The sequence below is a fragment of the Phasianus colchicus genome, chromosome 3 (genome assembly GCF_987193195.1).
Source record: "Phasianus colchicus chromosome 3, bPhaCol1.hap1.1, whole genome shotgun sequence".
Classification (NCBI taxonomy): Eukaryota; Metazoa; Chordata; class Aves; order Galliformes; family Phasianidae; genus Phasianus; species Phasianus colchicus.
In genome coordinates this window covers 8,053,066-8,079,224 of record NC_143438.1, presented here as the reverse complement: position 1 = coordinate 8,079,224, position 26,159 = coordinate 8,053,066, and the positions used below count along the sequence as shown (strand labels likewise).

The 26,159-nt window shown below is 39.4% G+C and overlaps 1 protein-coding gene across 7 annotated transcripts in view; it reads left to right on the top strand.

The window, feature by feature from the left end:
• Positions 1 to 25,838, top strand: part of RNF182 (ring finger protein 182) — a 29,070-nt gene extending 3,232 nt beyond the window's left edge. For 4 of the 7 annotated variants that reach the window (XM_090136887.1, XM_090136886.1, XM_090136885.1 and 1 more), the window contains 3 exons: positions 16,514 to 16,626; positions 19,715 to 19,795; positions 22,537 to 25,838. In XM_090136887.1, the coding sequence (XP_089993013.1) occupies positions 22,751 to 23,488 (738 nt within the window). In that variant the 5' untranslated portion in view covers positions 16,514 to 16,626; positions 19,715 to 19,795; positions 22,537 to 22,750 and the 3' untranslated portion in view covers positions 23,489 to 25,838. Of the gene's footprint in view, positions 1 to 13,240; positions 13,364 to 16,513; positions 16,627 to 19,714; positions 19,796 to 22,536 lie in introns of those variants that run through there. The other 3 variants (XM_090136888.1, XM_090136889.1, XM_090136890.1) reach the window with 3 other exon arrangements.
• Positions 25,839 to 26,159: the final 321 nt, after the last annotated feature.

The window sequence follows — 26,159 nt, the reverse complement described above, 5'->3', positions numbered from 1 at the left end:
GTCGTGGCCGAGTGACAGAGGAGGCGAAGTGCTGGGTGTGCTAAGGGAATGGCCTGCAGAGCCCTACAGCAGGGATGTTGGGAGGTGTGAGCGAGAGAAAACGAGGAGCGGTGTGTGAGCGTGGGTTATTGGCGGGTGGACGAGAGCGGAGATGGTTAGTATCATATAACTTCAGTAGCGGAGACACTGAGGTTTAAAACGCGGTACGTAGAGTGATATCGGGCTGTTGGAACCCCAGAGCTAAGTATTGACCTGAGGAAGTTGGAGAGAAGCCTGAAGATAGCGGGTGTTAAATGAAAGGTGGAGTTACCCATAGCCGTTGATAGTAAACCAGGTGGAAATATGTCACTGGGTGGAAAGGGGAGGTGTGCGGCTCTTAAGCAATTGTGAGCGCAAGTAGCATGTGAAATTGGGGTGTTTTCTTCTTGCAAGAAACGTGTCACTGAATTTAAGTTTCAAATGAGGGTTAATCAAGGTTAAATGTGTCAACTCCATCTGTTTGCTGTGGGATCTCCTGTTTAAATTTCATATTGAGAATTCAGATCTCTTTGGAAAAGGAAAATTACTTATTTAGAATTTCTTATTTACATGGGTTGCTATGATTTGCCTTGTGTTTATTGGCTTTTGTCCTTCGTTCCTTGCAGAGAAGTGTCACAACAGTTATTTTGTTCAAAAAAGTTATAACCTTCTGAATGACCTCTGTTTTTCATGCAACACTGAAAAGCTAGCTCTCAAGTTTATTAAATGTGTAAAAACGGAGACCTCCTATTAGTTTACCATGATGGAAAACAACATCTCAAGACCTTACCCGTGGCCATCTGAAATTGAATGCACGTAGCAGAAAATAAAAGGTCAGCTGTGTGTAATAAGGACCTATATTCCCTTAGCTGCATGGCAGAGGATGAGAGAAACACCAGAACTCTGCCTTGAAAGCTAAAGGGATGGGCAAAATGTTTATGGTTATGCAGCTAGGTGACATTTCAGTCCTGAAATTGTTTCATGTAGAACAACTGCAAACTGTACTTGATGAAGTTTATCAGTGGAAGGAAAAAAAATGTTGTAGCTGAGGCAATGCCAGGAAGGCACAAGGCAGCTCGCTGTGGATAATATATCCTGTAGCATAGACTGACATGTATAAGGGCTTCTAGTGGGCCGAGCAATTCAAGCACTTAAATCACTGTCTCTCACACTGTTATTTCACACCTTCCTGATGCCCCTACATCCAAAGCAGGCTTACATGAAGCCTATTATCAAACTGTCATGAAAACACCCTCTAAAGCTGTGTGCTCTCTGCAGTGATACAAGGCAACTGCAGGAGTCAGCGCTCATGACTGTTTCTCCTGCTTCCATCAGTCTCAGCTGAACGTGTCTTTGTCTATGTGCTAGGTTTGATGACTCTGTGCTAAATGATTTGCTGGAGATGTCTGTGTGCTTGCTTGCTGCCAGCAGCTATTTCAGGTATACAGACACACCACCTGCTACCTCGAGGCTGCGGTTTCAGTCCGTTAGCAAGGTTGCTAAGGAGTTCCAGACATCCTCAGAGAGCAAAGCTCAGGAAATTCTCCTGTGGCCTTTGCAAGCACCGTGTGCTGAAACGCTTATATCCAATATAAACTACTGTTCTGACAGTAATGTAATACAGGCAGATGTGTACTTTAGGATAGTGTAACGTACAATAGTTGTGACTTTCCAATAGAAAGAAAACACTTGCAAGTTTGATAGTGCTGTAGTAAGCTACAAAAAGCTCAGGCCTCCTGGAAATGTACCCGAGGTTTCAGATTTATTTGAAAGACACTTAAAGAAGTACAAGGTTTTTTTCCTGGTCAGAGACGTGTAGCTTTTAACCTACTACAACTCTGCAAGTTTTTACACCCCAGTTTTCTGTGGTTTCACTCAGCTTGGTTTTCTTGCAGATATGACACATCACAGCAGTCTAGGCACAATAAGCTGCAATTAAGCTTAACTTTTTCTTTTTCTGTTTTATCTTTTTTCACTACAGACAGATGAAGTCAATTTTTCAGGTTGGATGGGGCTTAAAGCTAGATTAATTTGCTGTGAGTTAGTAGATTTTCATGTGAGGGTTTAACCTTGGTGAATTACCAAAGGGAAGTAAAGACCCAGGTCAGTGCTCAGTGAAAGTTTCAGTTGAAAACAGCAGTGTAAGTTTTGTCCAGGTAGTGTGAAACCTGTGATATTCCAACAACTGCAAAATGCTGAGCAGAGCATTATAGGTTTTTCTAATGTCTTTTGCAATTTCTGGGAAATTAAGCTGGAGCGTGGCAAAGTCATGGCTCTCTGAAAATCTGGGATTCATAACTGTTCTGTAGGTATGTGTTGTTAAGATCACAGTGTCTATGAAGATTGCTGTCACCAGTGCTGCTATGTTCAGAAGCAGGGACTGGAAGGGGAATGCTTGGATCTCCCAGCTTCCTGCCTCTACTGGGAGCTGCTTGGGTTGTTAGGAGAAATGGCAGCCTGGTAGAAAGAAAGGGGTGCAGTAATCTGGGCTTAAGGACAGCTGTGGGGAAATGTGAAAAAAGGCTGTAGTGAGGAGCAGGGTAAGGTTTGATGTGCAGCCGGCAATGAAGATGTAGCTGTGGACTCAAGGGATACGGTGGGAGAAAGTTCACTGGGACTGCTCTGAAACGGGCTGAGATGGAACTGGATATAGGGCATGCTATTAGAGCTATGGCCAGGAAAATCCATGGGTATGCTCCATTTCCTCCCAGTACACGGCCAAATTAGGGGGTGAAGGCTTATGGTTTCTATCTGATTTGTTTATGTCACTGTTTGTAAGGCTTCAAGGAACATCTGTAGCAAAATGTTGATCAGGAAACCCCAAACATTCTATGTTAGCACAAGGACAGTGCTGCTCCGGGCAGAGGAACTCATCTTGGCAGGCAGTTCACAGCAGAGACAAAAATCCCATTGCAGATGATGGATAGCCAATCTGTAAATCACAGCAGCAGATGTGCTCCTGTGAACAGAAAGGAAACATTCTATCCTTGGTGACTCACAAGCAGTGACCTGATCAGAGTCTGCTTGAAAAAGCATCTGACCTTGGAGCTTCTGTTGTGTAGAACAGTTGCACGTAGAAGTATGGATAAATGCTGCAGCAACTACATTACAGGTATTGATAAAGGAAGGGTTTACCAGGAACTTGCAGAAGCCATTCGGTTTCTGACATGTTATGGCAGATCTGGAATATCTGCACAAGGTTGTTCTGTAGCAGAGATAAACCCACTCAAACCTAGAGCTGATTCTGGCCATTTGTTCTTACAGCAGTTTCTAAAGTAACTTTGAAAACAGCACGAAAAGGCTTGTTGATGCTTCTACCACTAGTGAAAATACTTAGCTTGGTTAATCAGAAGTTTATGAACAACTTAAGAAATTTAGGGTAGTGTTTGAATCACCCTTTGTCCAGGTGAAGTGTTGTGTAACACACGTTATGAGGGCTTTTATCTTCCTGTATCTCTTTCAGTTCATTGAATTACATTCATATGCTGTTAAAGTGACAGCCAAATGAAAGTCAATGCTGAAAGAAGCAGAGCTGTGTTTGGTGCTAGGTTTAAATGGCGTACAATGAGTCATGGGGCCATGGATTAAGCTAGGAATAAAAACATTCCAAATAACCACCAGCTATCCTGCACACTCAGTGAGGCTTCTTGTAGAGGAAAATACTTCATGATTTTATGACTAAAACTGTAATGTACTGCGTATACTCAATAGAAAGCTGATGTTTTGTAACTCGCTAGGACTTGCTTTCAGTACATTATAGCTATTTTACTGTGTCCTCTAAATCAAAGAATGCTTTTGTACCTGATGCTATATTCCTTTAATCAAGTTTCTCTCATTGGCTCATAAGCTAAACAGATTGAGCTCTTTAACACCTCCACGGGAAGGAATTCTTTTCATCTCCTGAATAATTTTGAGTGATCTCACTATTTCTGTCCAAATCATTCTGCGTCCTTTTAAGTGTGTGAACATCAGAACTGTGCAAAATACCATAGTGTGACCCTCACAAAAGTATGAATGGTACTGTATCCAGGGGAAAATAGCAATTTTTTCCCTCCTCACCCATCCCACGTTGCTGAGTCCAAGTTGCTAAGCTCTCGTATCCAGTCATTTGTCCTCTGATTTCTGTATACTTGCAAATTATTTGCTTTCCAGTTGACAGTCCCCCTCTCTCAAGGACTGGTTTGATAATTCCAGACTTTGTATCTGGTTGTACTCGAGTGCAGCAGTGAGCAAAGTTGTTATAAAGTTAGATGGAAACTCTGTGTTTTTCAGTATTCTGATGTAACTCTTTCCAGTTCCTTTCATGACAGACACAAAGTTGTCCCATCCTTCCTGTATCTAAGTCCTTGACATTTGTGCTGTTAACAGTGACACCTTGAACAGTATTTTTAAGTAAGTGGAAAGGAAATAGGTCTGACTAGTAAGAACATATCTAAAAAGACATAAAGAGAAAGCATCTTCCAGCTCTGCAGTTTATGTTCTTCGTTGGCCATAAGACACTATTTCACACTTGAGAAGATAAGCAAAGGTGCCTGCTCACTTAAAGATCAGCTAATGATGAAAAATTTAATTTCTGGCCATCTCTGCCTTTTAAAAATGAGGAACAAACATCTATTCAGTAAGACAAAAACTGCTCCCGTGGGTTTCTCATAGCCTGAAATATTAACACCTTCATCATGAGCTACCATGTCTCCCAAAGGACAGAGAGAACAGAGAACATGAATCATCTGTTTTCATTATCAGTCATTCAGGCAACGTGGTGATGGATGGATAAACAGAGGCCAGATCTGTGAGCCAGCTCGGCAGCTGGCAGGTAAGTCCTGGGAAGCTCACCAGAATGTGTCCTCAAGAATCTCTATCTAATATGCTATATTTTGCCAATACATTTCTATCCTAGAATACAAAGCATGTTCTTTAGACAGTAAGATCATACTTAAGCATACGTAATTCCATCATTTCACTGAAACTTGAGCACGTGCATATTTGTACGTGTGCTCAAGAATCTGAAGAAGGATGTTTTCCTGGGTCAGGAGACAGGAAAGGAGCTCTTCCAGGACTTAGATAGAATGAAACAAAGTGGAAAATTAAAGGCATAGAGGTGATGTAAAAGCAAAACAATGATATTGGTTATCGATGGATCCCACAAAATTCCCAGATGAACAGGTTTCCAACGAATCTTTTGTCATCCGTCTTTTATAAATAAATGAAACTCTTGTGTGACTGCTTTGCATGTCTCTGTCACCCTGACAGGCAAGTTAATGCATTTCAGTAATGCAGAAATACTCATAAAAAGAATTGTCAGTGGTGCAAGTTTGGAAATATGTTTTTCAGCTTTAATAATGTTAATATGATTATGTTTGACTCACTGCGTGTGTATATGAAATTCCATAGGGCACTTGAGAGGGCAGTGTAACCTGTCTGTAGTTCTAGTCTAAACATGTGCATACCTTTATATATGCTACCCTCTCAAGAGAGCTTTAATATTTTAAATTGTTCAAGTACACATGCGTTTGTATTTGTCAGATAGGGCAATGGTGTCAGTTGAGATCACAGATAGACTTGTTGAAGTTGCATATGTACAGTGCTATAAATTTCTGTACAAATGGCTCATCCCTGTCAGCTGTTGTTTCTCTGCCTTAAGCAACAGGCAAACAACCTTATGCAATGTGATCAGTGATGGGCAGCTTTGGACACGGTGCTGTGCAGAGCTTTGAAACACTAAGGTCTACCTGCTTACCATAAAATAATTCCTTGTATCAGGCAGTAATCCAATCATACTGTGTATTTCCCACCTCCTCCTTTACTGCTTTGCTGAACCTGTCTTTCAATGGTAGTTTTGTGTCTTAAGCTTATTTTTATCACACCTTCTTTTCATTTATGGTTATCCAAATATGAACCAAAACACTGACAAAAAGCAAAACGATGCAAAATAATGCTATGACAAATAGTAACTCCCTAGAAACAAAAAAGGATATAGTGATCATTCTGTGACTGCCTGTATTGTTAAGTAAGGTGAACATCACCCCATTACTTGTGCCCCAGAGCTCTTTTGATTGCGTTTGAACAGTTTGCCCCAGGGGCCCTGGAGGATTAGGGCTGGGGGGAAAGCTTCAATGAATCATTGCTTTGATGTTTGTATATGCATAAAATTAAAAATTGAATGTGTGCGTACACACAGCCCTTGATGTGCAGAATTTAGTCTAAAATAGAACAAATAGGTGAAAAATTCCAGAGAATAACATTACTATTATTTGGCATCACCATTTGGTTGAAAGTGATTTGTATGGTTTTCTCTGTTTTGTGTGGTTTTCTTTGTTCTTGATGGTGTTTTTGTTTTGTTTGCTTGCTTGTTTGTGGTTGTTTGTTTGTTTCGTAGGAAAGATGGAAGAAATGGGTCTGTGAGGAAAGGGATGGCTGGACCAGTGCATGAATGAGAATGAATTGCCCTCCTGTGTCTATTAAAATATCTGGCTTTGGACTACACACTGCAGTCTTTGTAACAAATTTAGTAGAAAATACACTGAAGCTCTCATGTGGAGCTCTCACATAATAGGCAAAGCCTGGAAGACTGAAGGAAAAATTCAAAGTGAATCCGTAGATTGCAAGATCATACTGTTCTGAGAGAAGAAACATGTCTTAGGAGAGCAATTTCATCAGCATTCATAGCACTGAATGGTGGCACAGTTCCTGTAAAGCCTGCTCCAGGAATGACGTCATTTGTCCACAGTGACATACAAGGCCACTGAGACAGGTTTGCAAATACCGAGCAGCTGCCCTGCACAAACCCAGTGGCGTATCTCTTGCAAAAGAAAGGCTCCAGTCAGACATGTGAACGGTTATTCACCCATCTAGGGACTCGTAGGGAACTGTATTGGTAGGAAATGGGCAGAAACTGGGGGCCTGTTCAGCTGAACCCTCTGGTTTCTGCACTGGCTGAGCTCGCTTCCTGCCTGCTGCTCCAGATTTCTGCAGAGCTGCACGTTTCGGCCCAGCTTTTCTTTCACAGGGATGAAGAATGGTACCAAAGATGGTCTGTGGGGTGCTGGAAGCTTGAGGGGAAGGGAACTGCAGTGACGTAGTGCTGCTCTGCAGTGCCAGGTGCCCTAGGAAGACTGGGTTGAAAGTTGTATCCGTTGCATTCCTGCAGCTGGTGTTTAGGCTCTGGGGTACGGTTGGCAGATTTGAGCTACTCAGGGCCAGCGTTAAGAGTTTCTTTTACTTAATCTTTGAGCCTAAAAGGGCAGTTGCTGAAGGGTAGAGCATAGAGGCATCTTTGATCCCCTGCCTAGACCCAGTGAGTTAGCTTAGTGGTGACTGTCTCCTTGTGCAATCATTGTTCATACTGTTCATCACTCTGACAGGCCAGAAAGAGCAAACATCATCATTAACATGAGACATTGTGCTAATGGCATTGTGCTCCAGCTTTGAATTGTTTACAACAAGCTTCTCTTTTAAGTAATTCCCTGATAATTCTGTTAAATCTTTTCTTTCCTTCAGTCTTGAATCAGTATTTAAGTAGAGGCATCTGTTTAAATGTCCTCTGCCTGAAGTGTGTGTGTGGGGGGCTGTCTATGTTTGTGTGTGTGTGTTGAGCTTTCCCTCTCAGTCAGTGCTCCTTTAAAGCACTGCTTGTAGTGCACAGCTATGATTGAGTATTTTCCATAAAATGTCAGATAAAATTCTCTAGCTAAATATCACTGTGTGTGTGTATACTTCTTGAAGATGGAAGCATTTATTTGTCAAGGTAATATTTAAAGAAATATATTGAGTTACTTTTCTTTGGCATTTTCAAAAATGCTGTGTACTGTACCACTTGAACAACAGTCATTAGCAACAATGTTCTACCTGATATGATTTTCTTTATGAGGAGATGGTGCTCATTTTTAATGAGAAAATAGCCATCTCAGCTTTTATCCTGAAGTTTTATATACCTCTGCTTTCCTCAATATACAATATTGTATTCAGAAACATGGAAGTGTAGTTTGTGAGGTAACGTGTTCCCTCCATAACCCTTCCTGGGAAATGCACTGTATGTTAGACCTGCTTTTGCAATATCAGAATCATCACAGGCATCACATATTACAAAGAAAATTATCTGAAAATGTGAACATTCATGTAAGAAATACACTTATCTTCAACTGATAGTGCAGTTCATACGTGATTCAAACAAAAGTAATAATGGTCAGGCTCCTGTTTGTATGCTTCTTTTAATATTCTCTCATAGCGCTGTGAATACGTAACAAATAAAGCCAACAGATGAAGACAGGCATACAAATATTTCATTTAGGTGCCTTTGCTAAAAGTGAGGATGCTCCCTTAATGCCCAGCCTCATCTTAGAGGTAGAAAGGAGACATCTCTGCTCAGGGATGATGAGACCCCAAGCAGTGACCCAGCTGGCAACTCCATAGAGGCATGGGATAAAATGTCATCTGCTGAATAGACTCAGCGTGTATTTGACAAATCTAATAGCAGTAGCCAATGGTTTCAAGCAGATACACTCTTAGGGATTTGGAAGATGAAGTACGGGTAATAAAACAGCTTTATTTCTGCAAAGCAGCGCTGTGATCCGTACCAGCCGTGGGATCTCAATGCCTGTCTAACTTCTTTTCATATGCTCTGTTCACCGTATTGTCTTGAAGCTTGCGTGGCTGTTAAGACTTTGCTCATCATCTTGTTTGCTTTGTGTGAGGAAGACCAGCTGTGTGGGTGTGAGTGGTTGCCTTGTGTCTGCCCCAAGATCACTGAAAGAGCCAAGGAGGGCATGACTTCTTCTCTGTGAGTCAGGCTTTGAAATGCATCCAGTGGGAATGTGGATGAGGTTGTGGACCTTATCACCAGAGACTTTCAAAATTAAAGTGGGCAAGTACAGCTTCAGAACTGATTCCTGTAAAGAACTGCAGTGGAAACCTTGGTTGTTATGAATGGAGTGTGGAAGTACTGGACAAACAGCAGAAGCTGTAAGAATAGCTGTTGATGATTCCCACATTAGCAGGTCATCAAGATGCAGAGCACATCCCAGTGGGTGTGGTTTTTCCAGACACCCACATCAAAAGAGAGGTCAGTGGGTAAATCCTGATGAATGCAGAGATGTGATCAGGACAAGAGTGTATGTTCATTGTTGGTGCACAGAGGCAATAAAAGGCACATCCAGGATCTGCAAGTGGTTGCAGGGAGTAAGAATGAGGCCTGGATAGCCGGCATGCCTGCTTCAACATGTAATTGTAAGGATTGCGTCTCCATTGCTGAAAGTTGGGCAGACTGTCTATAGTTATGAACATCTTGGTGCTTGTGGGTAAGTGGCTTGGAGTGAGGGAGATGGGCATTTTCCTGTTGTTTACCATCTCCCATGGAGCTCTGCTAAAACATCTCTTCACAGTGTTGCAATAGTGTTTTCTAGATTTTCCAGGGAGAGATGACCTCCAGAGCTTTCTTCCAGCATAACTTGTTCTGTTATTTCATGATTTAACTGCAGGAATTAGTGGAGTATGTTCCATGAGCTTCACTGCACGGGAGGTAATATTAGTGTAGCTTTATGGCTCTTTCTTAAATTTCTGTTCCAACTACCCACGTCCACTGGTAGCTCTTAAAAGTTTTTGGTTTTCTTTTTTAAATATGGATTTGTGTCAGCCAGATGTCAGAAAAATCCTGAAGCATTTTCAGAGCGTAACGTGTGCAGTTTCATATTCCCACAAAGGTTTGTTTTAACCACCTGTTAAATGCACAGGTTTCCCAGGGAAGCGGTCACTGCACAGAACTTGCCAAAGTTCAAGGCAGTGCTCTCAGTCATATGGTCTGATTGTTGGGTGGTTCTATGTGAAGCCAGGAGTTGGACTAGGTGATACTTATGGATCAAGTCCAACTTGGGATATTCTATAATTCTATGATAATAATCTTAGACTTGAAAAAATTCTCTTCAGTGGGTCTTTTTAATCAGAAATCTGTAAACCTCTGAAGGTTAGGGAGCTGGGTCTGAAAAGTCATCAGACTTCTGTGTCATTGCCCGTCACAGACAACAAAGATGATGTAGCATCTTCAACAAATATGTATTTAGTGCCCAAACTGAACTAACCCCATTTTGCAGACTTTATCTCATCATTTTGTTTTGTGGAGCTGATTATGAGGCCGGGGCTCCTGTTGATCCCTGCAGTAATGCTGTTGTATATGAAGGCATAAAGGTTACTCTGAATCATGCGTGTTTCTGTCAGCACGATTGCAGACCAGGTGTTGCGCTTGTTAGTTTGCATATTGTCTGAGAAAATACAGTTTCACGACCAGCACTAAAAGACCTGCTGTGAAACCCATCATCCACTCCTTGCCCTGTCTTTATCCTTAATAGAATTTCCTGTGAAGAGAAGCAAGCTGTTTGTCATGTTGGTCTGACAACTCAGGGAGTAAATGCTGTAAATGTGTCTCTCCCCTGCATCACTACTCCCCTTCCTCCTCTAGTCCCTCTTGGTCTGTTCTTTTTTATTTTTTATAGCTACCATTATGTGACTGATCTTGGTAGTGAGAGAATTTGGTTACACAACAAAGTATAAACAGCTTTCTCCTAAATTTTACTTTGGTTGCTTTTGTAATAAGTCACTAGCTTTTTTTTTCTTTTTTTTTTTTTTTAAGAAATATTTCCTGTATCAAAATGAGTTCTAAGTTTTATTCCTATGTCCTCTCCTGCTCTTTCATTTTGTTGATTTAATGACATTCATTCTCATCAGCATGGCAGGCAACGGAAACCATATCATTTCTCCATTTGTTTTCATGTTTAGGTTAGTACCAAATTTTTCTATTACTTATTTCTGTATAACACATCTACTTTTGCATGTTTGTTTAACACAAAATTTTCATCATCTCCCACCTCTGCTGTCTATAACTTCATATCTTCTTTCTTACATTTCTTTAACTGGTGGCACAGAACCTATAACCTTCTCTTTACTAGCTGGCTTGACGCATTTACTGCTTCCACATACCTAAATCAGTCTTTCTATCTTGTTTGGCCATCTTCCTACTAACCCCTGCCATTCTGCATCTTTGAAACTCCCCACAAATTCACCTTGTGCATCAACTCAAACTTTATTACATTCAAGTCTCCTTTCTATGCATGGGCTTCCTCCTCCTCACTGTGTCAATTTAGAAGCTGCTTATGGTACAGTTTCAATTACATTACCTCCCTTTGTCCACTCTATACATAAAAATTTCAGATTCATCATGCCACTACTATCTCCTTTCTCTGATTTAAGATTCCCTTCTCTAAAGAGTCCAAGAATCTGAGATACTGATCTTGCAAGCTGTGTTTTGTGCAGTGTTACACTAGCGCAATGTCAGTAATTCAGTGGGAATGAGTCCTGTGATTTTGTAATGGCATAAGCAAAAATAAGATTTATTGCTGAGTGCTAGGATAGTGGACATCTACTTTGAAGCTCCTTTTTAGTTCCTTCACGTGTGGTGCTTAATGACATTGTTACTAAGGTGTCCTTGCAAGATGTCTTCCGATCTTTGAAGTCAACTATAACGCATAGTACTTAGTTTTCTTTTATGAGTTAAAACTTAGCAAGGGAAATGGCTAAGGACTGCTATTGCTGGTGAGTAGGATCTCTCAAGATCCAACAGTGTAATGCTCCATTGTTTCTGTTACTGTAGTAGCCTCTAGTTAGAATACAAAATACACCTGAGACTGTAATGTTTCATTTGGACATGATACCATGTCTGCTGTGAGCGTATCAAATACTTACATAATGTTTGATCAGTAAGTCCTTCAGACTTGATATCCTGCCAGTGGGCTGCCACAATTTGTGTATTCATAAACACCGGCACTGAGATCTTGTCTGCTCCTTTTTTTTTTTTTTGCACATCCCACTGTATTAAATGAGGTTTATCTAGAGAACAGTGGCCCGTGGTTTTTATGAATTACTAGATGACATCACAATTCTTTACTGATGATGTTCCCTGCTGGGATTTAGATATTACAAAGCACAGTTGATTACAAGATTTAATAATGCAACAATTTAAAAAAGATATATTTGCATGCAGAGAACTCTCAGAATACATGAGCCTCATTTAGAGCAAGAGACCAGATCTCTCCTCAGCAATCAATCTCTTAAGATGTGTATGTGGAAGATTTTTGTTGTTTAGAGATGTAACTGTGTTTGCATTCTCAACTAACATATGATCTAGAAACTTCTGTTTGAATTCATAGAATCACAATGATTTGAATTGGAAGGGACCCATAAAGCTCTTTTAATTCCAGCTCCCCTGCAATAAACAGGTACATCTACAGCTGGATCAGGCTGCTCAGAGCCCAGACCACCCTTCCAATGGAAAGCTCCTCTAGAGATAACCTTGTCAAAGGAAAGTTACTCCTGTGAAGCTCTAACTACAATGGATTGGTTATTTGTCTTGATCTGATCTATAGAGCTGTGCTCATTGCTGTGTGATGTGTGACTGACTTTTTACAGCAGACTTTTGCTCTGGTGAATCCACTTAGCATAACGTTCCCTCTCTGAGCAACTGCTTTTCCCCCAGTCCACCTTTATGTTTTCATCCGTCTGTATAACAGCATTCTGAGAAGGCCTGCAGAAATAGGTGCCTGTTTGGGGAAAAAAACTATGATAGTTAAAATTTCTCAAACCTTCAACTGCAAGCCTTGTCACTTCAAATTTTCAAGACATTAATTATCGTGACAAAGCTTTAGAAGGCATTTGAATAAAGGAACACACCCAGACACGATGTGAATAGCAGCATTTGTATAAAGTTTTGAGAAAGTGCAGATGAAAGTTTCTGTTTTCTGTGGTTATGGATCCTGTGAGTTGCCCAGTTCAGACTGAGGCATGTCCAAGTTTGGACGTTTGGAGAATGGAAGGTAAAACACTTTTTTTTAGGAAGTTACCACTTACTTTCCAAAACAGTCTTCAGTCCCTTAATGTAGTGCAGTGATTGTAGATAAGTAAGATACACTGGCTGTAGATGGATGTTAGCATATTAACATCTGCCAGTGACCTGGGTAATGGCACCTAAGTTAGTCTGACTGTCCTACACACCAAGTTGGCTTGTGCAGAACCATGTTGTTATACCTAGGTTGCTTCTAGTACCAGATCTGACTCTGTTATGTCAACTCTGTGCTGCATTTTGAAGTGTTGGTGTATATGCTGTTGCAAAATACATCCACCTCGAGAAGCATCTTTCAAAGTATGCTTTCTGAGTGTACACTTTGTTTCTGCCCTCCAGAAACAAAGAACAAATAGGAGCTGAAAAGTTCTTATGGAATAATCATTTGACTCTGGGGAAGAGATCAGAAGTGGATTTCACTCAATTTCACTGTGTTCTGTCAAGAAGCCTAGCTGAAAGAAAAAGGTATTTTAACTTACTGCACATTGTGGTCTGTGTTTGCAGAGATTTGAGAAAGTCATAGGGTCACAGTGGGTGCTGTACTGCTTCTTGCACTGATTATTAGTGCAGTGCTTGTAACCTTAGTGAACCACGGTCTAGAAGTAAAACCAACAGCAGTATGCTATGTTGGTGCTTTGATTATGAAGCTTTCCATAGAAAAAAAATAATAGCATAAATAATAATTAAAAAAAAAACGCTTCTTACCTTCTAAATAGACACTACACTTTGTTGTTGTTCTTTTTTTTTTTTAAACTAAATGTTCAGTTCTTTGCAAGTGTTATCCTGTAGTGTCTAGTAAATAAGATCACTTACTAATTCATCTCTCTGTTATCCTTTCTTGGAAAATTGACTTATGTAGTGGAGCATCCATAAGCCTCTTGTTCACTTGGTTATGTAAAAGAAGAGCAGAAGAGCTTCATTATTACAATTGTTTTAGCAAAAGATTGTAATTTAAGACAACTGGTGCTTTAAGATGCTCTTGGTAATGTTTCTGTTCTACCAAAATTTCTTGCCATCTACTAAGAAAAGAAATGTTTTTCATATCCTGCTTTATTCCATAAACCTCAGCCAAGCTGCTCATTTGTGCTGTAGTACTAAATAAACCAATATCCTTGGGAACCCTGACTAAAAAGTTGCTTTGGTGATGCAGATGGGATGATGGGGTTTTTATTATGTTAAGTGAAATCCGGAGTTTGTCTTCTATTTTCTAGTTTTATGTTAAACTAAAAATCCCATTCATCAGGTCCAGTTAAGAAAATACCAAGATCTGATCTTAGTCATTAATTTATCCTAAACCAGGTTAAGAGCCAAATGCAGTGACTGTGGGCTTTCTCATTTTCACTTTTTAAACCTTTAGAATTTCCTTTTATTTCCTTCCTATTTGGTTTAGTAGACAAGGTATCTTTCTGAATATGTCTTGATTACTTCCAAAATTTCTGAAGCAATATTTTTCATTCGTGGATTTTGTATTTTAACAATGCTTAATGGACACTGTTGAAACATTTTGATGAAATGACAGTTGCAAATTTCAACTTATATAGTTACAAATGATATCCAAGTGTTGTAACTCTGCTCAAAGCAAAGGTAACGTCATATCTGCCACTGAGCTAGCCAGGTCAACTGCTGGTGACCATGGTGCCTTCAGAAATATGCAGAGGGTATCACGTATTTGATGGGAGGATGGTTGGACAAGGTGATCTTGTAGGTCCTTTCCAACCTTGTGATTCTATGATTCTGTGATTCTATGTTTCAGTTTATCCTCAGCAAATTCCTTCGTACTTTCAGATCAGTGTAGGGTGGGATGATGTATAGGTAGTAAGTAGGGCCATTTTTAATTTTTTCCATTTGAAAATACTTGATCCAAAGTCTTAGTTCTGGTGGAGGCTACTTCTGCATAGCTAATCCTCGAGGAGACATCGAGACTACGAATGGGAGGATTTTTCTTGAGAAAGCAGTTATGCCAATTTGTTCCTTGCAGAGTTTAGTCTGTGTTTTATTACAGCATATGGAGTTTCAGCCCATGAGGACTCTGCTCTTTGCTTGAAATATTCTATCCTGTCACTCTAAAACTCTTCCACTGATGGTTTAGCACAGGTTTAAAAAAAATAATAATATTTCACTGCTAAATAACATGTTAAAAGCAGAGCAATGCACATAAATCTCCCTGAAGTTTAAATCTTTTATGGTATGAATCTGAGCTAAGCAAATCTTGGCAGCAGAATACTCCACAGTGACCCTGAGACTGGTTATGTAGCACTTAGATCTCTGTTGGTCTCAGATCATCCACAGTAGTTAGAAAGATGTTTTCAGACTAGTTCTTAAAGCTGCCTTTCTTTAAGAGGAATTTTGTATTTCTTATTAGCAAAAAAGTGAAAGCTGTGCCTATCACTGGATACAAATTAATTCAACTTTTTTAATACATGGATTTGTTTTTCTCATGTAAAACCAACAGCAATATAAACAATAACACCATGAAAAAATTACCAAAACCTGTTAACAGTAAATTTTCTTCTGCAGTTTCTTAGGACCATGGGGATCATAGATTATAATTCGCTTGCTGGTAGTATAAAAATGTAACAGCATTTTTCCTCTTTATTGTTTGAGGGAATTTTCATTACTAAAGAGAAATATTTCTTAAAACTAGCTGAAAACAAGGCTGGTGCAGGTTAATAATATAAAGTGTTTGGAAAAACAGCGCAGATTACACTTGTAATATTGTTTTCCTTGTACAGACCAAATGGCCCTTTTCCTGCAAGTACTTTGTAAGAGGGCTTTACATATTATAGTCAAATTCACTTAATAGACACATCATTCAGTTGGGTTCATTCCATTCACGTAAACGCAGATGAAGACATACAACTTAGCTTTACCATGCATCCATCAGATCTCCTAATATGCTATTTTTCATAACATCTGGATTTCTTTTGTGTACTTAGTCTTAAAAATATCTTAATAAGATTTTCAAACAGTTTTTTTCTTAGTTGTATCACTGTGATTCAAGTCATATTGTGGAGAGGGTCCAGAGCAGAGCCACAAAGATGATCAGAGCACCTGGAGCTGGAGCACCTCCCCTACAAAGACAGGCTGAGGGAGCTGGGCTTGTTCAGCATGGAGAAAAGAAGGCTGCAGGGTGACCTCATGGCAGCCCTTCAGTATTTAGAAGAGGATTATAAAAAGGAGGGTAATCAACTTTTTACAAGGGTAGACAGCGATAGGACAAGGAGGAATGGTTTCAAGCTCAAGGAGGAAAGGTTTAGATTGAATGTTAGGGGGAAGTTCTTCACAGAGAGAGTGGTGAGATGCTGGAACAGGCTGCCCAGAGAGGCTGTAGATGCTCTGTCTCTGGAGATGTTCAAGACCAGGTTGGATGGGGCCCTGGTTTAGTTCCAGATCTGGAGATTGGTAACATTGCCTGTGGCAGGGGAGTTGGAACGTGATGATTCTTGAGGTCCATTCCAACTGAAGCCATTCTATGATTCTATCTATAATAACATCAAGTGAAAAGGGAATACATGCCAACTTTTGCTATATTAAATTAAATACCAAAATGACGCTTTAGTATATGCAAGTTAAAATGTTGTTTCCCAAGACTTCTCCCTTTTCTTTTCAACACAGTGGGACTCTGCAGCGTCAGCCAGATTTGATTTTGATTGCCAGCTTTTCAAAAAGGCTGTGCTGGTGGAAGACCAAGCCTGGAGAATTTGTTGTGAAGTGGAAACCTCCACTGGGTATGGGTTATTTTGACATGTGTTTCTCCAACGTTCTGTGACTTGATGTGATTGCAGTTGTTTTAACTGTTTCTTACTGTTTTCCTTTCATCACAGCATAATGCTCAATTTCTGAGCAGTAACTGAAGCAGAAGAATATATTACCAATTAGATGCAACTGATCTGTAAACTTCACTGTCTGTATTGTCCTGTATCATCAATCCCACGCCATTTTTATTTTCTCTTTGTAATAACCTATCTGGGAAAAATACACAGTATAGTAAAATGCTTATTTATAGTCAGATTCTCAGAAACATCTGAAACAGAATGAACCCAGTTCTACACACCTCAGCATTGAACAGGTTGTTCTCAATAGCAACAAAAAAAGAAAGAAGTACAGCTTTATTCTGCTCTGCAATTTCTTTCAGCTCCATCAGGACAAAGCTAATTTGACACTTTCTATTTAAAACTTATTTTGAAGATTAATTTGAACTTTTGTAATGTGTTAAAATGCTTTCCCTTTGTGCAGAGGGAACACATTCTCACAGAATGTTGTAATCAAGATCAATTTTCTGAAGTTTTTTCTCACCTGGTCCCTCTCAAATTACACACCATAGAAAATATGTCCAAAGAAAAACAGTTCTATCCTATTTTGAGGATCTGTCATTTTGTGTGTGTCACTTAGCATCCTCCAGGACAACAGTTATTTTTTATTTAAAAAAGAAGAAAAGATGTTCTTTGCATGTATCTTACATTCAGCTGTATCTTAGCAAGCAAAACAGGGAGCTAAACTTCCAGAAAGTCTGAAACTTAATACAAAATTATACTAGCTTTTAATAGTGCCTAATTTAAAGATAAATTAGAGACATGTCTGTCAATCATAAATAAAAAGTACTGGTAAGCTTCTTATTTGTTCATTTTGTGCTTTTTCCAGTTGTATTTTAGAATCAGTGTCCTACAGTCTTTTCAATTCTCAGAGGAGCTCCTAAGGAACACAAAAGCTAAGGCAAAGAAACAGTATTTCACCTTGTTTGAGAAAGCTGCTCCAAATGCCTCCTACTAACAAATAAGAGAATGTCCAACACTTCTGTAAATTAATGATTTTAAGGTCAGGAGTTCTGTCGTGAAATATATTCTTACTGGAGCAGTTGGTTTCTTGGTTTCAGAGTCATAAAGGAAAAACCACTGGCAGTAAGAAAATAGTACAAGAAGAAATTCTGGAGCAGCCTAAGCAAGTAGGTTGTGAGCCAATTAAAAGGAAGTTGTTCTTTTCAACAAGTGTTTCCAGAATTAGACTTGTCACCATTTTAGATACAGTTCTTTCTGCTTATTGATAATAGTGTAATTAGCAGCCTGTTTAATTAAGACAGCTATTAAAAGAGCAGATCCTTTGTCCTTTATTAGTTTTATTCTTGAAACAACCACAAAGCAACCCGCAGCTGTATGTCACATTAAGAAGTCATTCGATGTATTGCTTTATAAATTGCTTGTGAATTATATATGAGAAAAAAAAATCATTCTCAAGAAATATCAGAAGAGGTCTTACTTGTGTCTACAAGCCTAACTAATGAAACATTTTTTTTCCTACATCATAGTCAGTTTTAAGATTCATATCATTACCATAGTAGCCTCTAGCTAGACTGAAAGTCATTCAGGATAATGTGGTTTCAGGAAGGCGTTCACTGTTTATTCACACCATTTTCCACTACTATCTGACACATAATGCAAGTTATTAGAATAACAAAAACGTATTGTGACTTAACATTGTTAAGAGGAAATTGAGTCTGGTGATATTGAGCATGCACATGTAAAGGATGTAAGAAGTGCCCTAGGAGCAAATAGCACTGTGCTGAGTAAAGGGAACTCTGTGTTAGCTGAAAATCTCTCTTACTTATCAGAGGGGAGGCGGAAGAAAACAAAATTTAACTGTTGATTTTATTTTCATCAGTATTATTTAAGATGACACACATATGTCAGAGATCCATGGACTCTACTTTGAATGTGAAAAGCTCTGTTGCCATGAATTCTGTATTTTTGTGTTATTATAATATGGTAGTGGATTGAGAGAGCTTGGGCAAGGACTGCGAATGTTATGACAATACCTTCTCATAAAAAATACATATATATTTTGTATTAATTACTTGTGAAGCTGCCAGTAATGCAGAACCAGCTGTTGTGGATTTTGCAGTGTTTCTATTCTATTCACAGCATTCACAGATTAGCTCATTGCTTATCCCATCAAAAACTGTGTTTTTATGAAAAGGCATTTTATACAGATGACCATAACCCAAGTATGGCTCAATATGCCACATTCTGTAACTCTTTACAAAGTTACACATCGACGAGAGTTGACAGGAAAATGCTCATTGTTAAAAGCCATCCAATTCTAGCAGAACTGTGGCATGAAGCAGGCTGAATGTGTGATAGCTGATGGTGCTTTGAATGTACTCTATTGAAATGGGAGATTAGTATACTAAAGCAATTTGATGTTTTTTTGGGCTGGGGTTTGTTTTGTTTTGCATTGTGCTCAGCACAGGCTGGACAAATCTAGTGCAATGGTCATTTCCTGCTGAGTCAGAATGCAGCAAAGCTGTTGGAATGTGAATGCAGTGCAGTGGTCCATGGGAGATGGTTGTTTTCTGGTCTATGCTCAAGAAGTGGCTGCAGTTTGGGAAAGCTAGAAGTGATCAGAGAACTTCTATGAGAAGTTGGAAGGAAAGTATTTTGATATGTTTTTAAAACCCTACTTTCAAAGCACGATTTTTTTCTCTATCTACTTTGCTGTATTTTTGTTCCCGAGTGAATTGCTAACATTTGTGAATATGTGGATGCTAGAAGAGATAATGCTTCAGAGCATTTTAGTATATAACATTGGAAGAGGCTTCAAATCAACAACAGATCTGTTAAGATAACTCTGCATTACCTAACAGAAGTTATTTTAATAACTGGGATTTACACAATATATTTCTCTAAATAGAAATCTCAGCGTGTGAATATTTCCATCCAAACCAGAGGAGTTGGACTAGTTTCTCTCTTTTAACAGAATTGACTGTAAGGTCTCTCAGCTGTATTGCTGCTCTACTGATTTTGTTTCTCTCCCTTCCACCAGTTGTTTCCTGTGTGGAGGAGAATAGGCATTTCCTGTGCTCCCTACAAGTGAATCTTTGCAAGAACTTCTTTTTCTTGGAAAGTAAGTTTCTCCTCATTAATTTCTCTTTCTGTGCTTTTTTTTCCTTCTCCTATTCCATAAATACACTTGGGTTGCATTTAGAAGAAACTCTTTGAAAGCCTTTGAAAATATCGTGCTGGGTAGGTCCCTGGGTGATGATATCTGAAATAAGTTAATTACTGACCTCCTGTATTCATGTACCAGTATTCCACATATAACCCAAAATTCCATTCACTGAAAAAGTGTTAGAGATAAGTAATAAATGTTGGCTTCATAATCTGGATGAGGATCATTTTTCATTGGAGAAAAAAAGCAAAAATTTCCCATCTATTTGCCCTGCCAGCATACTGAGCTCTGACATTGAGATCTCAGTCTACATCTAATTGTTTCTGGACCCTTAGAAGCACGCTTCACCTGTGGAGTGTTTGATAAACAGAGCTTCTCATACAGACTACATGAAGTGAGTTATGGATACCAAAACACAAAATCATGGAATAATTCAGGTTGGAAGCCATCTCAGAGGCTTAATCCCCTCACTCAAAGAAGGATCAAGTTCCAAGAGAGAGCAGCCTGTATGGGGTTGTATCCAGTCACGCTTCCATATCTGCAAGGCTGGAGACTTCATTCTCACCTCCCTCAGCAATTGGTGTATTAACTATGATTTTTTTATTATTATTATTTGTCCTAATATACCTAATTGGAATTCCTCATTGAAGTCAAATTTTATTTAAAATTTTCAATTTTCCAATATTTTGCTAGGTTTGTGATCTGAGAGCTTCTTAGGATACGTGGTGTATATTAAGCTCAAAAAGGTGTCAGTTTTCAGCATAGAAAGAGCTAGCAGGAAAGTGGGTATTGGGAAAGAAAAAGGGAAAATTCCCTAAGAAATGAGGAAAGTAGAAAAAGACAGAGCTCTTATGTTTTCGGATATTTCTTCTGAGAAGGTTAAAAAGGGAGGGGAGTCTGAATGGTATTAATAGAAATTACATTTTTGTTTTCAAAGGAAAGAATGTCTAACTGTAAAGCAGAAGTGAGCACTAATCACACCAGAACACATAAGGAGAAATGCAACATCTGAACTTAGCCAAAGAAAAAAGATACCAAAGATGTTTGAATATATATTAATATATTTTGAAGAGGCTGTGAGAAGAATATGCTGAAAGTAGCTCTATCTTGCATGGTGCATACAGTAAAAGAAGCATGAAAATAGTTTGTAGAATACTTCATGAATGAAACTGCAAAAAGAGGATTGAGCATGGTGGGTGTGTTCTGGAAATGAAGTTAATGTTCCCAGTTTACTATATGGGACTTGCAATGGAATCGTTACTTCTTTTATTAATGCTGAATTTGGCTACCTAAAAATGTTAGAATCAGGAAAAGACTTTCAGTTTGAGAACTGATTCAGGCTGAAGTGATACATGTATGAATGTAATTGGTTGAGAAGTGGGTTGCTTTTTGTGAAAACTAGAAATATTCATTAGAAAAATAGACTTTGAAATGTAAAGAGTTTTCTAGTTGGGGGTTTTCAGAGGACATTTACAGTTTTCTATGGGAAGCAGGCAGATTTTCAGGAAGTTTTTTGGTTGATCAGAAATCTAGTTTTAAATCATGGGATGATATTTGGCAGTCTTAGTTGTGAGGCACTGACACACTTTCTCTCCATTCTCCAAGTTACTTTCAATGATTTACCAGCTGTTCTGGCTATCTGAGGAGGTCTCTGTTGACTTGGAGGATGGTAAATGTGAAACTCATCTACAGGAAGCACAGGAAAGGGGACTTGTGGAATGGCAGGTCAAGTTAGTTTGACATCAGTGCCAGGGAAAGTCACAGAGCAGGCCATCACAACAAGCACATCACACAGCACGTACAGGATAACCAAGTGATCAGGCAAGCCAGCATGGGTTCAGGAGAGGCAGATCCTACTTAATTAACCTGATCTCCTTCTATGTCACCCACATAAGGTTGAAGCTGAAGAACCTGCGTTTCCACAAGCTCTGATCAGCAGTGTGTTCAGCAGCTATACGAAGAAACAGAAAAATGAGTTATTCTACAGGCAAAATTAAGAAATCCTGATATTTTCCAAATTTGTTGCATGTCCCCACTTGCCATTTTTCAGTAACACCACTCCTCTTCAGTGTTCCCTCCTCCCTCCTCTTCGTTGCTTTAGAGTACCACCACCTTCCTCCTGTGATGCTCTCTCTGTTGAATGTCAGGCAGCATGTGTCTTGTTCAGAGCAGATCTGACTGCCTGCTGATTGACCATTGCCCTGCAGCAAGAGTGATAGTTATTACAAATCTCTCTCCCCCTCCTCTATCCTAACTGCCAGTCTTCACACTTTTTTAGAAACTTAATTATCTTCACTACTGCTCTGCACCTCTGTCAATTTGTTTGAAATTGGAAAGCAGGTTCAAAAGTTACCAAGAAAGACAGAAAGACCACAGGTTAGGTCTCACTGCTTTAGGAAACAAAGCTTTAAACAAGGATTCACAGGTTGACTTGTATCTAATCAATCAGTCACTACTTAGGCTTGCATCTTCTACTGAGAATTTCATAGGCTGGGGGGAATTGCAGTGACTCACAAAGTAGTTTTATCAGCATAACTGTTGTATAGGTCTCATATGCCACGTGAAAAATGAAACTACCATGGAGGTATATTTGGCAAAGGAAGCTAAGGCTGTAAAAAGTAGAACTTCCTTGTTTCAGCTGTAACAGCTTTTCCCCTTCTTTGTTTTCCACTGAAATTCCACATTATCTTTTTCAGATGGACACCTGGCTTGGAGGAGATGCAGCACAGAGTCCCTAGCGGAAGCTCAAAATGGATGACTTCTACTGATGCTTTGTGACAATTTCATCTCCTCTTTTCCTGTTTGAGATGGCTGATAAGATCATCAGGAAAAATTTCTAAAATAAGCCTGCGTGACAACGTCTCTTTCCCTTAACTCTTCTTTTCACAAATCTGCAAACCATCAGACAAAATGAGCAGCCCTCTACAAGAGGAGTCAGCAGAGCCCCAGAGCTCAGATGAGCTCGAGTGCAAGATCTGTTACAATCGCTACAACCTGCGACAGAGAAAACCAAAAGTGCTGGAGTGTTGTCACCGAGTTTGTGCCAAATGCCTCTGCAAGATCATAGACTTCGGCGATTCTCCTCAAGGAGTCATAGTTTGCCCATTTTGCAGGTTTGAAACATGCCTGCCAGACGATGAGGTTAGTAGTCTTCCTGATGACAATAACATCCTTCTGAATTTAGCTTGTGGGGGAAAGGGAAAGAAGTGCCTACCAGACAACCCAACGGAACTGCTGCTGACTCCCAAAAGGTTGGCGTCTCTGGTTAGCCCTTCTCACACCTCTTCGAATTGCCTGGTTATAACAATTATGGAAGTACAAAGAGAGAGTCCCCAGACTCTGAACTCGACACCCGTGGTGGAATTTTACAGGCCTACGAGTTTTGACTCTGTTGCAACTGTGTCCCACAACTGGACAGTGTGGAACTGCACATCTTTGCTCTTCCAGACCTCAATTCGGGTGCTAGTTTGGTTGCTAGGGTTGCTGTACTTCAGTTCCTTGCCTTTAGGGATTTACTTACTGGTATCTAAGAAAGTCACCCTTGGGGTTGTCTTTGTAAGCCTTGTTCCCTCGAGCCTTGTTATTCTCATGGTTTATGGCTTTTGCCAGTGTGTTTGCCATGAATTTCTAGACTGCATGTCTTCTTGACAACAAATGCAGTGAAATAAGGTACATTGCCACATGTGTAGCATAGTTGATTTAGCCTGTCTTTATATTCTTATTTATTTTTATTTTTGACCATCCCACTGAGTGAAAGCAGAGACCCATGTTATACAGTCCTTTTTACAACCTCTTTATTGTTTTCTCTTTATTTTCTTTTCCTTTTAGCTAAGTAATGACATAAAATTTCCATGTTCATTTTAAAGGGCTGGGATGTAGAAAGGGGTAATGGAAAATTGCCAAACTTGGTGTCTGCTGCTGTTATTCAAATAAGTAGCCCCTTGCTTTTTGTTGGCTAGATCGTGCAATATGAGGGTGCAGGATCTGCCTTAGGAGAAGTTAGTATAACAGGCACCTTCCAGTTCAATGTGTAGCATCTCTTAATGCAGAGAATCTCATGCTCTGGGATATCTGTTATTTCTGGTAGCTAATGAAATCACTTAGTTAATAAGAAGAAGACAAGTTAATGTTTGCTCTTTCCAGTTCTTGTTACAGCAAAAATATTTGTGGGGTGCCCAGTGGTCACAGATGTTTTTGGTATTTTATGGCATGAGGAACTTTTTCCTCATGCTAACAACACTTTCCCCATGCAGAAGCCCACTTTGCTTGTCCAGTAGTTGCAGCTTCATCTCCTGCAATGGATTACTTCTATTAGCCACACTTGTTCTCATCTAGGTGCACTAAATAAGTGTGTGTAACTCTTAGCTTCCTTTGAGAGTTCAGAGATCTGCAAACTTCTCTGGCTGTGTTCCATTACATTTACCCTCACTCCAAGCGTTTCCACCACCACACCACCTTTCCAACTTTTTTGTTCTTGTAACAAAAGCACGCCTACATTTAGGTTGCTGCACTGGAAAATTTCCCCTATGTGACTTTAGCTGTAATAGTAGATCTTTTTGTCTGATCATGAAGATGTGGACTTTCACTACCTAACACACGTTTCAGAAAAATTCTGAAATGATTAATACGTGGGGGGTTTCTTCTGCTTTTTTGAGTGTTTTTTTGTTTGTTTGTTTTCCAATTCCACAGGATAAGCACTGTGATAAGTTACTATTACTCTGGGAAGGATTCTGTTTTGTGCATGGTCCTTCAAAATATTTAATACTCTGAACTCCCTCTGTCACCATTGTGAGTTGATGGCACCCCAGCTGTGGCAATTAGTGCAACTTGACTACGTTGAATTCAGAGGAATTAGTGGCGATTTACTACTCCATAAATACAGTCAGGCCCTACGAGGTTTGCTTGTACGTTGTGTGGTTGAGGTTAAATTTTCAACTACTGGAAGAGCACAAAAATAAGAAATGTTTAATATTTGTGTTTATAACTAAGTCTGGTCCACGCCACAGCTGCAACCTGGTTTTCCTGTGCACAGCGGAGTAAAAAATGAGAAGCAGCAGATGATCAGTGCAAGCACAGCTTTTGGATCAGGCACGAAATGGAGTGACCTCAAGGTGCAGTGTAAGGGGAAGATGGGTTGGTTGCAGGAAGACTGACTAGGTGGCCTAACAGTACGTTCTTAGAACAAAATGACTTGGCAAGAGTGAAAAATGTTGAAGGGGAAAAGGAGAGCTTAAGTGGCTGTTGTGTCTATCAAGAGGATCTGAAGTCAAATCAGTCCAATCTGTAGCTGGTACAGATAATACCTATGGTTTCATTCCTACTGAAATCATAGGAGAAATGTGAAATGTGAAGGTCCCGCTTTTCTTGACACTCAAGTTTATAATAGTGCATATATGTGTGTGTATGTATATATAGACACATATGTAAGAAGAAAACCTATAGCAAAATTATAGTTTTCAAGTGTGTGGAGTTGCAGAGCTTTGTATTGAATGATTAAAGGAAATGTTTCAAACTTCTCTGTAATCACTGGATAACAATTAGAACTAAAACATTTTCAGAGTTCCTAGAAATGACTATTCCTAAGTAATTGTTTTGGTGTTTGTGGTAAAGCATATAGAGTTAGAAGAGCTGTATTCCCCAATCCCCATATACTGCAAGGTTTGACTCATCTATGAATTCATAAATTTTCAATCTCCAACAGTCATCATGTCAAAAAAGCAAGAAAGATAGAAATCTATGTGGTTTAATGGTACTTCATAACTTTGGGAGAAGATGTATTTGTAGTGTTAGGGATTTATGTGTTTTAGGGTATGTTCAATTTGTCTGAATATAATATCTTTAATAAAGGGCTGGCTAATACAGGATGTAGGTTTTGCAAATGTGTGATGTATCTGTGTTCCTTCTGCACAACATGTCTGCAGTGCTACCCATTGTCTCTTCCTTTTTTTAATTCCCAGTTCATTATGATCATTTTAGCTCCAGCATCAGATATTTTGTACTCTGTTTTACAACAGAGCCTCATCTTGGCAGGATTGCAAGGTACCAGTTACATATCACAGCACAAACAAATACACTTGTTGTGTTATACTTCTCTATTTTTTAAGACTGCCGCGCAGTTAAATTCTCACTGTTATTTTAGACTCTGCTGCAATACTAATCCACTCAAAAATACGAGTGCAGAAAAACACTGATCGCATAGCTACTCTGCTGCTTAGCCAGAGCACGTTATTACAGCTTTGTTCTCATAAAATTCCTATGTGACTTAAAATGTGGCAACTGAGAATTGCCAAGGGGTCTGAATCTCGATTTTTTGTAAAAG